Here is a 15,812-nt window from a genome sequence, read left to right as displayed (position 1 = left end):
TAAAATCCTTACCCATATCCAGTGATGAATCCCAGGCCAGAAGGACTAACTTTATCGTTACAAATTATAATCTCCATATTCTTGCTGCATCTGTTATCCAAACAGAGAGGTATCTGCTCTTTAACAATCCACCATTCAGAAACGTGACTTGAAGACTTGTCTGGCAAGCGCTGCAGCTTTATGGTTATATTTCTGAAGAAGGCCATTGCATCAATGTCTTCTACCTTCTGGGAATGAACTGTTGAAAGCAAGTTAATTTCTGTTTCCCACACTTTCTCCCTGATAAAGAACAGATGCCTGTGCTGCTCTCAATTCTATTTACATCTTATAATAAGACAGGGAGCAAAACACTGGGTTCTGGCTGGGGAATTCTGGGAGTTAAAGTCAACATATCTTAGTTGCCAAATTTTAAAAACACTGCTTTAGGCTGTGTATAATGCTAAGCTATAATTGACTCTATTTTGTTTTGTTTTCATATGAATATGTGAAACCATTTATTAGGGTTTTTAGGGCATTATAACTTATTCAATTGAAAATGATGATTTAATATTATGTATGAACAGTCAAAAGTGGTTTGCACACTCACGTCTATCTTCTGATTGTACAGTCAAAACTATAGAGCACACTAGCATCCCCCTATTTGTGTGCAATTATTACCAAATGCTTCAAAACACAGGAAAAATGTAGTCTACTACAACTGGACTCGTCCATTCTATTAAATTATAATTTGTTTTAACCATGGTTTGCTAATTAAGCTAGAGTGATCTAGTTCACATGAGATGTTAAACATTGACTATGATTTTCATGCATTGCAATAGCCCCTAACCAATCCAAGCAAACGAATATAGCTCATTGTGATGTGAAATACTCTTTTTTTTTTTCAAAACATAGGAACTAGCTAGCTATGATGGGTAAGCATATGTATTTGATTTTAAATACAAAAAAGGCTTTATATCTTCTCCCAGCTTCTACTCAGCCAAGCAACCGTTATAAAATTTGTCTGTTTCTTAACAGCAGTTTAGAAATTGGATTACAGGACAGTTTCTCAAAGTAGACAGCACATGTTAATCTGCCAATCATAGAACTTACCAACTTTCAAGCTATTTGCTATTTTAGCATCTGCCTGATTAGTTGCTCTGAGATATTTTGGTAGAACACCAGGAAGTATACTTGAGAGGGAGAAAAGAATAACATTGTTATTTTTACAAGCTTCCAAACCAATGCTAATGCTGAATTTCATTTTTTAAACACAATCATCCCGCCTACATATTTTACTGCCTAAAGTGGAGCAAAAATGTTGTATCTTCTCCATCCAGATCAAGAAACATTGTGCCTAAAGCTAGAAAAACAATTATAAACTTGAATCTGAAACCCAAGAAGCATTAGCCTTAACACTGGAAATACAAAAATAGCCTTCCCCAAAAAATCTAATAATGATATTGCATTATTTGATCATGCAATTGCATCACCACCTTGGCTTGTTGCAGACATTCCTGGTTATTGGCCAGAGTGAACTTTTAGATTTAGACTAAAACAAAAAATACTACCTACATTGGTTCAGTCCGAGTCCCAGAGAGCATGTGAATGATTTGATCCCTTATTTCCTTCTCTCCATATCGCATGGTATGTACGCCAGATGCTTCAATATTTGTCACAAGAGAAGCATTCCTGATTTCATAAGGAAATGAACAATAATCTTAAATTGACATCACAGAAGCCATTTGGGGAAGGTCTGATGCATCTTTCTGATATTTTCTGGACTGTACATATTTGTGAAAGCATAACGAATAGGGATTTAAGAAGGGTGCCTCTTTTTGGAAAAGAATATTTGCCTTAGAGGAGGATTACGAGTCTGATGTACATCTAATGCTGCAACATAATATGATTGCTTTGGCTTCAGTGGAATTTGGGAAACCACCTCAAGATGTTTGTAGACAGGGTCAAGGGCAGACAAATGATGGAAGCAGCATTACATGAATATAATGCAAGCCCCACTTCTTCTACATAGATCAGCACATTGCATATACAATGTTCACAAAGAGGCAGGGCTTAAGTTGCAATAGCACAATACTGGTTTCATCCTTTTTAGAAAAGTACAAAGATGCCTCTGAATCTGCTTGACGTTGTTTAGTGTTACAGAGGAACCAGACCAGGGTCCCTTGTTAACCATCTATGGTTTAAAAAGAACCTAATAAACATGGGAACCAGGCCACAATGTAAGGAAATTAATGCAATAACTAAGGACTGTATTTCATTTTCTAAGCTGGCTTCAATATGTGCATAAAATACTTTCTTTTGTTTTTCTTTTACCTGGTAAGTGTCCAGTGGAAGTTGACATAAACTGCAGAGGAATTGGAGAGCTCTGCGATCATAGCTTTCCGATTCCCTGGACTGATGCTCCAGAGCAGGCTGGCATTGCCTTTTATTTTAGCAATTACAATGTCCTCTGGGCTATACCGATCTATAAAGTACGAGGCAGACTATAGGGAAAATAAAATAAATTTGAAAACAGTTTTAAAAGCACAATGTAAAAGTCACAGTTTACCCCAACCCAAGAACTTCCAAAGATATTGGAATTGCAGGCCTTAGGGTTTCTAGCCAACTCAAAACAACAAGAAATTTTCTATCAATCTATGAATCTATCCATCTATCAATCAATCGATCTATGAATCTATCAGTATCTATCTAATTTAGGTATCTCTCATCTCTCAGCAATTATTATTATGGCTGGTTGCACAGTCAATCAGATGCTTACACTGGATTTGGCTTCCCAAGAACCTAGATATCTTTGTGTATTGGTGTAGTACATATGCAGATCCAAGCAGTGTTGTCTTTTGTAATTGTCAAATGGAAATTTTGTCAATGTGCAGATTTTCAAAGTATCATTCAAGATTTTGTGGATGGGTGTCAGTGGGCCAATAATCGCCAAGATCACAACAACTGGTATATGCCATTATCTTTCAATTCTGATGTTCAGATCTTATGATTATATCATTTTATTCGTAGTTTGAATTTTTTTTTATATCAAGAATATGCCAAGAGAGCCCAGAAACATGTGAACAGTCTCAATCCTGTGTCGTGCTGAATTGTCTCATGCCAATTTTGAGATCCAATTGTTACATTTTCTGGACTTTTGTGAGCTGGTTGAGTGTAGGCTAAGCCATAATCATTTATTGATGGCATGGCGTGGAGCCAGCAGAGCTAGTTTGAATGCATTTAACAGGACACCACTTCCCCAATGTGCCCTGCTTTCTATTTCATTATGAAAACATGATAGCATAAGAAATAGGCTATAGTCAACCTGGGAAATTCCTTCCAGGCATCTGGTAACCAACACATTTTACGCTGAATGCAAAGGAGGGGAAGAATACAACTTCCAGCCAACAGCTCCTGCTTTTCATTATGAAAGCAGCTAGTAACTGAAAAAGGGAAGATAACCAATAACAACGTGCATTGTCCCTGCTTCTAAAGCTGTAATATGGACAACACTCCCTAAGAGAGTTGGTTCAGTTTGTTGTACTGATTCAGTTACATCTTCTTTTCCATAATTCTGTTGTTTTAGGGCTTGAATTGAATTTAAATCAGAACTCACCAACACCCTGGGCCAAGAAATGGTTTCTCAGACCAGGATTAAAACCAGGAATAATATGAAATTAACAGTAAAACGGGATGCGGAACGTATTTTTCTCAAAAATGAAGTAACAAAGCCAAATTTGGAGATACGTTGTAATATACGCTGTATATATTTAGTTTTGGATTGTTTCTGTTGGTTTTAAGTGCTTTATTGTTTTAGAATTGTAAGCCACCTAGAATCATTTGGTTGAGATGGGTGACCATAGAAATTAAATAAATTTCCTTGAAATCTGCAATGTGTTTTTGTGGGGCAACTGGAAGAAAAATGCCAGGGAAACATGATCCCTGCAGTTCACATTGTCTTTGTGTATGTATGTATATACAGTACATATATTTATGGTATTCAGCTTTGTTCAGGTATTTTCCCACGTCATTATAGTTGTGCTTTTAAAGTTGTAGCAACGTTTCGGCAGAATCTCATCTGCCATCATCAGGCTTCTGTATTGTGTTCGTCTTTGAGTCAGACTCTCACAGCCGTTTCTGTTTTAAATTTAAACTAGCTATGCTAGTTATGCTAGCAGAACACAGCAAACTCCAAGACCAATAAACACAGACCAAGATTCCCAACCAATCAGGATGAAGAAAAAACCATTCTGACACAGCAGCCTGATGATGGCAGATGAGATTCTGCCGAAACGTTGCTACAACTTTAAAAGCACAACTATAATGACGTGGGAAAATATCCGAACAAAGCTGAATACCATACATATAAATACCCGCAAAAACTTAAGAAAAGAAAGTACATATATTGTGCATATACAAAGGTACATATAAACTTACAGGGTAGAGAGCATATTGAGCGGTTAATTGGTTATATGCTGCACGAGTGAAAGGAACCAGATTTTGTTGCTGAGCACTCATGGTGAACAAGGACTGGGGGGAAAAAAATGAAGACTATATTACAAACTTTTGCAGTGCTAGAAATGTAACTCACTGTATTAACTCTTGTAAATTGGCTTATATTAGCCTTGTGTTAATGCAGCAATGCAGCTCTTTGGATTCATCTCCAAATAATGTTCCAAAGGTGTGGGCCAGGAATTTCACAGCATTGTTTTCCAAATTACACAACTTGTGTTATTTATGTGATGATATCATGACACCTGTGATGTCATCATGGCTTCTATCAGACATTTAAGTCTCCAGCTGACCATTATCTCCTCCACTCATTCTTTTCAGATGTGCTGAATTACAATTTCCAGGATGGGCTCCCAAATTTGGAACAAGTTGGGGAAAAATTATCTATTCTGATCAGGAAGAAAAATCTTCCACATCACCAACTGTGTAATTCTTTCTGATAGAGATAACAAAGACTGAATGAGGCCTTATTAATTTAATAAGTAAAAATGTTTTGCAGGCAAGGATCTGCTTAACCACAGACCCATAGCTCCCTTCTTCTTTTAGTTGATTTAAATTGAGCAGTGGAAATGGAGCTATGGTACTTGTAAAAGCTTTAAATGTTCTCTTCTCAATTGTCCTCTCTGTTACCTCATAACCACTGATGGTAATTTTGACAGAAATATCCAGGGGCTGGTTCGTGACATTTGCCACAGATTTCAATGACATAAGAAGTGGAAACCATACAATGAAGACAAGTAAGAAGATAGTGAAGCCACCCATCACAGATTTCATAATTGGTTTCTTCTTCTGTCCAGGAGGTTGGGGATATTTCTGGAGGGGAAAGAGGAGTTAATTGTCAAAGACTTTGGTTACCCCATATACATACTGAAATAATAGCAATAGCAATTAGACTTATATACCACTTCATAGTGATTTACTGCATTCTCTATGTGGTTTACAGAGTCAGCACATTGCCCCCAACAATCATTTTACCAACCTTGGAAGGATGGAACGCCGAGTCAACCTTGAGCAAGTCAGGATTGAACTTCTGGCAGTGGGCAGAATTAGCCTGCAAACTGCTTTCTAACCACTTTGCCACCATGGCTCAATAAGTAAATAGTACAACCAATATATACAGTATAGAGCCAACTGAAGCCAGAACCAGGAGCAGCAACCTTAAAATTCTACACAAGTGCTTCAGCATTGCTAATTTTGATTTTGAAGGTGATCAAAACTAGCAACACAGCATATTCTGAATTCTATTTCCTAAGCTCTGGTGATCAAAGCGACACTGTTGGTGGTAATATTCCAAGGTAATGCATGACTCAAATGTTTTTCTCCCTTTCCCTTCTCCCTCTCAAATAACAAGGCAGGGAGAGTCAGCTACAGGATCTAAGTAAATTGTGGGAAGTGGCATATAATTTGAATGTTTTTAAAAGGGGACTGGAGAGGTTCATGGAAGATAGGGATAACAGTGATTTCTGCCTTCTGAATTATGAGCAATGGGCCTTAGTACTGACTGCTAAGAAATTTCAGTAAATTGCCTTCTGGTCCAGGGTTGTTAGTTTCCCCAATTATCTAGTTGAACACTGGAGGACACAGATTTATTAATTTATGTACTGCTCATAACAACACTGGGCTAGATGGGCTTAGGGTCTGATCCAGAAGAATTCTGATAAGATTTTTAAGACTTTTTTTTTCTTAAAAAACAACAAAAAAACCCAGCATCCAGGACATACACATAACTGAAAACTCTATCCCTGCTATTGATATGCATCAAGCCCAGCAACCAAGGAAAGCATTTTTTTTGTAGTATAATACAATTTTTCCAGTGCCAAATATTTCAAAATCCCTTTATGATTTATCACACAAACGTACAATGATCTCAGTGTTTTCATATCAGTGTTTCCACAAACCACGTTGCCATATTTCCATATATGAGCAAAAAGATGGCTATCACAGAAGTTGGAAATCTTAAATACATTGTTTATTGTAATATGGCTAATGAAAACCAACCATTTCAGAGGTTGACTACTAGATCATCCCAGACTTCCCCACCCACCCAACCTGACACTTTGTAGAAGTTTTACTCTACAATTTCCAGAGTTCCCAGCAAGTTTATCCTGTGTCACCTGCATTAAGAGGGTTAGCAAGAACCAGAAAAAATACCACTCACTTTTTCACATTCTCTCTGACATTTTAGAATGAAAATATTTGCATAAATATCCTCTAGGCAGATCCAACTGGACAAGCTGAGTGTAGAATCAGTCCAGATCCAGTCCATGGCAGCCTTCAGCTCAATCAAGAAAGGCATTACGCGGAATCTATCCATGAGAGAATAAAAAAGGGAAATTGATATTGGGACTAGCATTTTGTAATAAACAGTTCAAACATAAACATTTGATAAATTAATTTTAGGAGTTTATTCAAAGGCTTTCCTCTAAAGAAAAATCTGCAGAGAACTATCGATCTTTAATTTGGATACCAATAATATCCTGATATCGGTAATTCATCTTTCAAAGAATTACAAATCAAAGCATCTGCACTCATATTAAATGTACACTGCAGAAATGTTCTGCAGATAAATAATTTAACCAATGCTGCTAACACTGGAGCTTCCCTATATGTTTTCAGGTACAAAATATTAAGACAGAATGAAAACGATAAATTGTACTTTTTTACAAGTGGCGTAGAGGTAACCCCAAAAATCATATATTATTGATTGACTAATTGATTGATTTTAGGACCAGTCAATCATAGATTTCCATTTATAACTTAAACAGAAGGATGGCTCATAAAAAATTTATAATCGTAGTTTTATGGCTGTTTATAAAAAAATCTATTCAAATTGTCAAAACTAAGTGACTTATTACTACATGAAAAAGGAAATGGGGATAGCCAGGACTGTTCCTTGATTCCATTGTCTGGGAGCCACAGAGTTCTGATTATCATTCTACTTAAACATAGACATACTCTTGAACATAGACCTACTAGTTCCCCCCCATAAATCATATTCAGTAAATCAATCCCAGTGCATCTATGCTAAGCAAATGGCTATCCAATCTTTTTTCTTGAAAATCTCCAGTGATAGAACATTTACAATAGGTGCTGCTCTCAGTCAGGAATTTCTTCTTATTCCATGTTTGGATCCCTCTTGCCAGTTTTGTCTTGCCCTTAGATGCTCTGGAGAAATAAATCCAGACCTTCTGATATTCCTTCATGCATCTGAAGACTGAAGATTCCTTGTCTTCCCTGATCTTTCTCTTCTTTAAGCTAATCCTATTAAGTTCCTTTACTCAATCTTCAGAGGATTTAGCCCTCAAGCCTCTTGCTAGTTTTGTATTCTTCTCTGCAATCTTTCCAACTCTTCAGCATCTTTTTTTCACATTGTGAACTCCAGATGCTCAAGAGGGCATGTTTAGCACTTTTTCCTCTAATTGCCCCTCCCGCATAGACACATAAACCCTCTAAATCTAGGAAGTTTGATTGAAAGAAAGAGATATCAACCTAAAGACAACTAGTGACCTTCCTTAATTGAAGGTGGAGTAGATCTTGGGTCTTCTAATTCCTCATTCAGTACCATAACAACTTACTGGTTGTTGGGCTGGAAAGAAAAAGTGATCGAAAGTTACCTAGTGAACTTCTGTGCCTGAGGGAGGAATAGTACTTGGTCTTCCAACCTTAGTCCCACATTTTAACCATAAGGTCATATTGTTTAGAATATTGTTTAGAAATATGTTTGGAGTTGTAGAACAGAGCTCACTTTCCCTTCCCACAGTCTATATCAGTAGAATAGTTTGGGCCAAAGAAGAATCTTTTTGCTGCTGAAGTTATTTTATTAGTATGAGAGTCTAAAACCTACCAGTTAGTTCAGTGGTGGGATCAAAAAAATTTAACTACCAGTTCTATGGGCATGGCTTGGTGGGCATGCCGTAGCTTGGTGGCTTGGTGGCTTGGTGAGCGTGGCAGGGGAAGGATACTGCAAAATCTCCATTCCCACCCCACTCCAGGGGAAGGATACTGCAAAATCCCCATTCCTTCCCCACCCCACTAACCTGTTTTCCAACTCCATTCTCCTGTGCAGGGCAACAAAAGAAGACCCAGCCAATCAGCTGGGACTCAGGGGGCAGAGAATAGATGGGGGCGGGGCTAGTCAGAGGTGATATATGCCGGTTCTCTGGACTACTCAAAATTTCCGCTACCGGTTCTCCAGAACTGGTCGGAACCAGCTGAATACCACCTCTGAGTTTGTTCCAATCTCTCTTTGGCCACCTTTTTCTAAGTGAGCACATCAGATGTAGTATTCAGCAGGTTCTGACCAATTCTGGAGAACCGGTAGCGGAAAATTTGAGTAGTTTGGAGAACCAGCAAATACCACCTCTGACTGGAGATTTTACAGTACCTTCCCCTGCCACGCCTACCAAGCCACAGAACTGGTAGTAAAAGAATTTGAATCCCACCACTGGAGCACATGTCCTGTCATGAAATTACTACTTACCCTTGGAATAAGTAGAGGTTTATATAGTTGTAATTCTTGGTTAAAAAGTGGCCTGTGGTCCGATTTGCGTAGCCACATTTGATCTGATATGCAGACAAACCAAAATAAATGCACTTGACCAAATACCACACCTGAGCCAATCTATTCCTGTTAAATCTCCTGCAAAGGAACAGAAAAATAAAAATTTTCTTAGTTCTTGGATGTTACTTAATTTAGTGTCTATGTACAGCCTTGTGAGGCGACAGACAGAATTGTGATTAATTACATAAGAATTACATTATGTATTCACAGGGGAAGAGTTCAAAATCTGCAGGATGGCAGGCACAACATCACAATGAAGCTCTTCCACTTTTGTACATGTGAGTTAAATAGATGCATGGACCAAGATGACAGGGGTACTATTGCCACACTGTGCTTGCCATCTTACAAATTTTGATAGATACTGCAGACCAGTTGTGGATGCACAGAAGAGAGAAAAGAGAAGAGTTAAATCCTCTTCTTCATTCCCTCAATAACAACCGAAGGCTATATAAAGTAAATGGTTACAGCTTTATTAGGGACATGAACTACATGCAGATAATTCTGTATCTTATATTTATCAGTTAATGAATGAATTGAGGGCAGATTCTATGAAGCATTAGGATGGCTATAAATATAAGCCTTTTTTTTCTCCTGGAGAATTGTTCATCAATATACTAATGTAAGCATGCACAATAAATAAACAAACAAACAAACATAATCCCCAAGTACAAATATATGCTCTACTGCTTAGATCTGGGTATACTTTCTGCAGCACAAGTATCATAAACTCAAGTTCCTTGTATACATGGCTATCAAAAACTTTAGGTGCATCCCCCAAAGATCACAAACATTTTCACCAATTTGCATTATTTTAATGTGGCAGAAGAAGAAACATATTAAATACATACTTGGAAAGTAATCTGACTAGTTACCTATATACTACCATGTTTCTCCAACAATACGCCCCCCCCCCAATAGGAAGACCCAGCATGTTTTCTAGGCATAAAATGAAATTAAGCCCCTCCCCCCAAATTTAGGCCTAGTTTAAAACACGCGAAATTGGGGGAGGGAGGTGGGGGGGGGAACTTGCCTCACCATCAGCCGCTCCTAACACCATGGTGGAGCATGGAGGGCTCCCTTACCTCTCCCTTACTCAGGTCAGCAGGCGGGCGGTGTCGGCGTGGATGTCCAGCAGCATTTCAGCTGCTTCTGAGGCCTCCGTAACTTCCACAGTTCCCATTAATGCTGGCACCTGTCTTGCCAGCGCTGTCTCCAACAACAGCATCTGAGTCGCTCCCGCTTTTCCCCCGACCCCGTAACAACAGGAAAAAAAAAAACATTTTGAGGTACCTGGGAGCGCTGCGCACTGCGTTTTGGTTTAATCCCGAGCAGCTGGGTGGGCATGAGAAGAGCCGAGCGAGCGTTTCTGCTGCTGCTACCCTTGGTGCTCCACCCTCGGGCTCTGCAAGTTTGCAAAAGTCCCAATGCGCAGCCTGTTCCTGCATTCCAAGTGCCCAGGCTGAGCTGCAGCTGTCCCTCTCGCTCCAGCGCCATCTCCAATAACTGTGGCAGCAGTGGCGGGACCCGTGGAAGTGTTTCAGCCACTTCTCGGGTGGGGGAGCCGCCTCTGTAACTTCCACGGTTCCCCCCGCTGCTGCTGCTTTTATTGGAGATGGTGCTAGTGAGAGAGGGACAGCTGCAGCTCGGCCTGGGCACTTAGAATGCAGGAACGGGCTAGACACCGGGACTTTTGCAAACTTGCAGAGCCCGAAGCTGGAGCACCAAGGGTAGCAGCAGCAGAGATGCTCACTCAGCTCTTCTCACACTCACCCAGCCGCTCGGGATTAAACCAAAACGCAGCGCGTGGCACTCCCAGGTACCTCAAAATCTTTTTTGTTCTTGTTGTTACGGGGGATGGGGGGGGAAAGTGGGAGTGACTCAGATGCTGTTGTTGGAGACGGTGCTGGTGTGCAGGAGGGGAGAAATTAATTCACCCCCGAAAAGACGTCCTAGCCATTTTTTCAGGGCTCAAAAAAAAATAAGGCCCGGCCTTATTTTGTGAGAAACACAGTATTAAAACTATCCTGTCTTTTTTTTCATTTCAAATGCAATAATATTTACTTTATTACTTTATGCCTGAAAGTAACTAAAGACACTAAACAGAATCATCAATATCGAAAATAGTATTTAACACTCTCAGTCTAAAGAACAATACATATTTCAAACAATCTTTAAAATCATAATTAAAGCAATAAATTATGAAATGCCCAATTACACTCAACAATGACTGAAGGAACATTCCACAATGTGGGTGCAACCACCAACATGAATCTAAAACAGAACTAGGTAAACCATAGGCCATACACAGTACCTAAAGTTGAGTAATCTCCAGAATTCCTTCTTTCATTGCTTCTGAAATCTGGTAGCACCTTTTTGGTATTTTTTTCATTTCTTAATCATTTGAAACCATTACATCTATTAATTTAAGTTTCATGTTCCTATAAAGAACACTTTCACTATAATTCAGCTTTGTAAAGGGTCTTTTTCCTGGACCTACTCATGACTTTTTGTACAGCCCACCACATCAAATTAATACAAAATATAATATTCAACCTGAGAAGACTTGGTTATCCTTGAGGACTTGAAGTAATACCTCGAAGCACATAGAAAAGACACATATAGAATAAAGGCCATTCCACCCACTGAATATATATCTCCCATTTGAATTGAGCCCCAAAAGATCTTTGCAGGAAGCAACTCCAAGTTCCTTCCTGGATGTTGCCATACCTTTGTGTTACTTGTGGCAAAATGAAACACATCCAAATATGAACGCCAAAGACCAAGATCATTTGGAAAACACACTTCCCAAACGTGTTCTTTCTTAGGTAGAGTGCCCTATCAATTATCATGGTGCCAAACTGTATCAAGAGTATCACAAGCCAAGGTACAGGGACTTCATCTTCCAAAAGGGATTCTGCGAAATCATCCTCCGAATGTTTCTGAAATATGTTAAAAAAAAATAATAATAACACTGTGACAAAAGAAATCAAAAGACAGTATTAATAGCAATAGATACCTTGCCATCCCAAAACATGTGAAAGACCACTTGAATACCATCAGCACTGACAAAAACCCTTAACATCTCTGCCTATCCCAGGCCCTTGGGAAAGACTCCATTGGTGGATAAAAATACCAAATTGAATCTAAACATCTAGCTAAATATATATGACCAAACACCATCATAATAATGCCAAATAAAACTAGATTACGTTAAATTTCCTCTTCTTTTTTTTCTGAACTCCAATTTCTTTTGTCTATGACTTTTTATACAGTATTCCTGCACTTTGCTTAGTGCTGTTTATTCCAAAGGAATAGTATGAGACATATGTATTAATATCAATAACCATAACAATAAAAAATCAATGTATTCACATATATAATGGTTCCACACTTTAGACTGGCATTTAAAATCATTTAAAGTTTTAAATGCAAATACTTGCATTTTATTTTCAAATTCAGCTTCATAAATTTATTTAACAAGTATTATCTCTAATTTCCATTGTATCATATAGAAGCCATATTGCTCCTATGTTCCATAGACTCAGTTCCAAATATGCTTCATCAACTTCGGGTTTACTTGTTGCTTTAAAGCATTTGAGTCCTATCCTCTTTGATCTGTAGTGTCTTCTAATATCATTTTCCTTTCCTTTCCTTTCCTTTCCCTGCAAGGTAATCATCTTTTATATTAGGGTCACAATGACTGCATGAGCTAACAGTTCTTAGCTCAAGGTCACCTAGTGGGGATTTAAAGTGGGGATTTAAATCAAGACCCAATAATCGAAAACTAAAATTACTACCCCAAATTGGTTCTTGAGCACTCATACATTCAGAAGACATCACATATTCTTGCAACAAAAATATCTAAAGATATTTTTATAAGAGCATTGATTTCATTGAACTTGAAATTGTTCTGGACTGAAGAACTTGAAATTGAAAAGCATTCATGGATTTGGAACTTTTGAAATAATAGCAAAATAGTAATAGCTTTTGAGCACATCATGAGCATATGAGTATTTCTTCTTCATCACTGAGGGAAGCATTATCTGTTTGAAATTCTGGAGAGAAAAAAAAACTTTCTTCCAGACCCACCAAACATACTCTACAAAACCTTTCTGTTAGAATCTCAACAACGCACATTGCTACTTACCCCAAATGCCCCATAGCCAAAGATGGTAATAATAAAATTAATCACATCAGCAATAAAGATGTAACCATAGATATCGCAGACTGGACTGCTCTTGGGATAAATGATGTCATAGAAGAATTGCTTGATAGGCCGATAAATCCAAAGCACACTGGGGGTAAGAATTTATCTAGATCCGTCAAAGTGCAAAGTGCAAAGTAGAGTCATATTTGTTAAGATAAAGTCCTTGCTTAAAATTCAAGAAAAAAGTGATAGCATTATAGCAGACACTGCAGAAAACACATATGCTAGCTAGTTGAGATGAGGTTGTAGACCCAAAAAGTGGTCTAAATGTGGACTAAGGAACCTATCATTTCAGGACCTCCTATTTCTAGGGCTGGATACCTCCTTCTCCATCTGTTCTTTCACACATACAGTAGTTTGATGCACATTACTTTTTGGTTGGGTCAGATATCTGATTTCATTCTAGGACATCTCAGCTCAGATAACCATGAAAAGGCAGTTATTGTAATCATAAATGAAAGCAAACCACAGGATGTTATTCTATTTTACATCATCTATCTTTATGACAAAAATTTCATCCCGTCTTATTATGGCTAAATTGGAGAGCAAGGTGTGTGAGGGAGGCTGAGTCTGTTTCTCAGCAATTGACTGATTTGTCTATTCATAAAGCCATGATCACAGAGGCATCCCCAGAAGTAAGCAAATGACAAAATGAGCATTACACTGTTGTGATTAAGCTCTGCCCATTTTGTCCATGCATTGTGTTGTGACAGATACATACAAAACATGCAGAACTTAAGTACAACAGTGCAGTACTTCTTGCATCATTCTGACCCCAGATCTTCTCTCAGAGCTATGTTTTTTGCATCATCAAGTCAGCTAAACAAACTCTCAAAGATCTTGACCATTTTATAGTCAGAAGCAAATGTAGCATGTTTCTTTCTTGTAGAATTCTATGTAGAAGCATTATTTTTTCAGGCATGGTCATCATCAGGCAATGTCTACTCTTCCTGACATCCCTTGCCCTACTTGCAACTCTGCTCAATCGGGTTGCAACATCTTACTTTCTTTAGGTCAGTGTTTCTCAATCTTGGCAACTTTAAGGTGGGTGGATTTCAACTCTTAGAATTCCCCAGCCAAGGGAAGTTGAAGTCTACCCATCTTAAAGTTGTCAAGGTCAGGAAATACTGTTTTAGAATAAAAGGAAAGGAAACCCTCCATTTACATTTTAATCAGCAATTTTTTAGTCTTAAGTATCTTCTGGTTCCTTGTTTCTTTAGAATGTCTCTTCTTGCCAGAGGGAGGTTTTCTGAAAAGGCTGCATGTCTTCTGGGCTTCTTTCAGAGATTTGTCTGTCAAGAGTAAAGGAAAACATTCATTATGCTATCTGAGAAGCTTTCACATGACAGGATAATTTTTTTAAATGCTCCCCAACTTCTGATGCAGTTCCATTCCCAAGCACATAACAATTGATCTTCAGTCCAATCATGTCTTCTGAAACATTAAAATAAATGCCCCTGTGCAAATTCCTGTGTGGGAGAATCCCTCCCCAAGTGGCAACAAAAGAATCTAATGAACACAGAGCGATCAAACTTTCACTTTTTGATTGCAAAAGAAATGTGAAACTTCTCAACATAAACCAAACCACAGCAATAACAGTAAAAGTGAGCAAGCTGTTAGGACAGGGAGAGGCCATTCGGTGGAGGTTGAGAGACACAGTGGACAGAGTAATTAAAAAAGGGAAAACCCTTGGATTTTCTATTTTTATTTCCATTTTTAAGGTAGGGGCTACTTTTGTTTCTCAAATAGATTGAGTTTATTTTACAGTTTAAGCTACATTTGTCCTCTCAAAATGATGGGAAATCACACTGCCCATTTTCAGCAATGGCACTGTAGCTGGAAAAGTTTCTAGAATCACAAAAGGGGATTCCGAGCCTATGGTTACTCACTCTAAGATATGATAACAACAAATGCAAATGGACTTCCAGTTTGCTCCTCATTGGAGTTGGAGCAGAATCCGCGATTGTGCGCAGTTTCGCCTGAGCTCACTTGCTGGAGGGTCTCGATTGAGACCAGAACCACCCTGTAGGGGTGGTGAAGAAGGGGGGAATAGCCTGGAGGGTTGAGGGGAGCCGCAACTCCCCTCCCTAACAGGGAAAAACCCTTCCAAAGGCAAGCTGCAGCGGTAGTCTTAAAATGGCCACCACAAAGACAAAGAACACTCCAGGAAATTAAGTTTTGTGCTGGAGCAGAGAAGTTGCGTGCAGAGTGTGAACCAGGCAAAAGACGTCATTTTTGAGGTACCCTGGACTTAAAATAAAGGGCTATCTTGGAGGTAAGTATGTGGAAGTGGTGACCAAAGAAAATGAGAAGGAAATTGGATTTTATAAAATTCAGATTGAATTACTGTATTGGATTAATTTGGAGGAGAAAATTTAAAGGAAAATACTTTAGCACAATACAGGTTTAGAAATTAAACTGGATAACTACTGAACTACTAATGCTAAAACTGAGTGTGTTGAAAAGAAAAGAAATAACAGCTAATGATTGAAGTTAGCGAACTTAATAAAGGTATTACATTTAATAAAGAAAATTAAAGGCAAAAGACTCAAGAGT

The 15,812-nt window shown here is 38.5% G+C and overlaps 1 protein-coding gene across 1 annotated transcript in view; it reads right to left on the bottom strand.

Annotated features, from left to right (window-relative positions):
• The window catches only part of LOC113434536 (piezo-type mechanosensitive ion channel component 2-like), a 64,539-nt gene that overhangs the window by 4,129 nt on the left and 44,598 nt on the right, over positions 1-15,812 (bottom strand). Inside the window, exons 34-44 of the mRNA XM_087928753.1 lie at positions 14,422-14,548; positions 13,197-13,344; positions 11,777-11,988; positions 8,969-9,127; positions 6,647-6,794; positions 5,119-5,301; positions 4,414-4,506; positions 2,311-2,480; positions 1,552-1,668; positions 1,090-1,169; positions 13-238 (exon numbers count right to left, since the gene is read on the bottom strand). Coding sequence (XP_087784879.1) covers positions 13-238; positions 1,090-1,169; positions 1,552-1,668; positions 2,311-2,480; positions 4,414-4,506; positions 5,119-5,301; positions 6,647-6,794; positions 8,969-9,127; positions 11,777-11,988; positions 13,197-13,344; positions 14,422-14,548 — 1,663 coding nt within the window. The remainder of the gene's footprint in view (positions 1-12; positions 239-1,089; positions 1,170-1,551; positions 1,669-2,310; positions 2,481-4,413; positions 4,507-5,118; positions 5,302-6,646; positions 6,795-8,968; positions 9,128-11,776; positions 11,989-13,196; positions 13,345-14,421; positions 14,549-15,812) is intronic.

Source organism: Pseudonaja textilis, chromosome 3, assembly GCF_049901715.1.
Source record: "Pseudonaja textilis isolate UNSWEBS1 chromosome 3, rPseTex1.2, whole genome shotgun sequence".
Classification (NCBI taxonomy): domain Eukaryota; kingdom Metazoa; phylum Chordata; class Lepidosauria; order Squamata; family Elapidae; genus Pseudonaja; species Pseudonaja textilis.
This window is presented reverse-complemented; position numbering and strand designations above follow the sequence as displayed.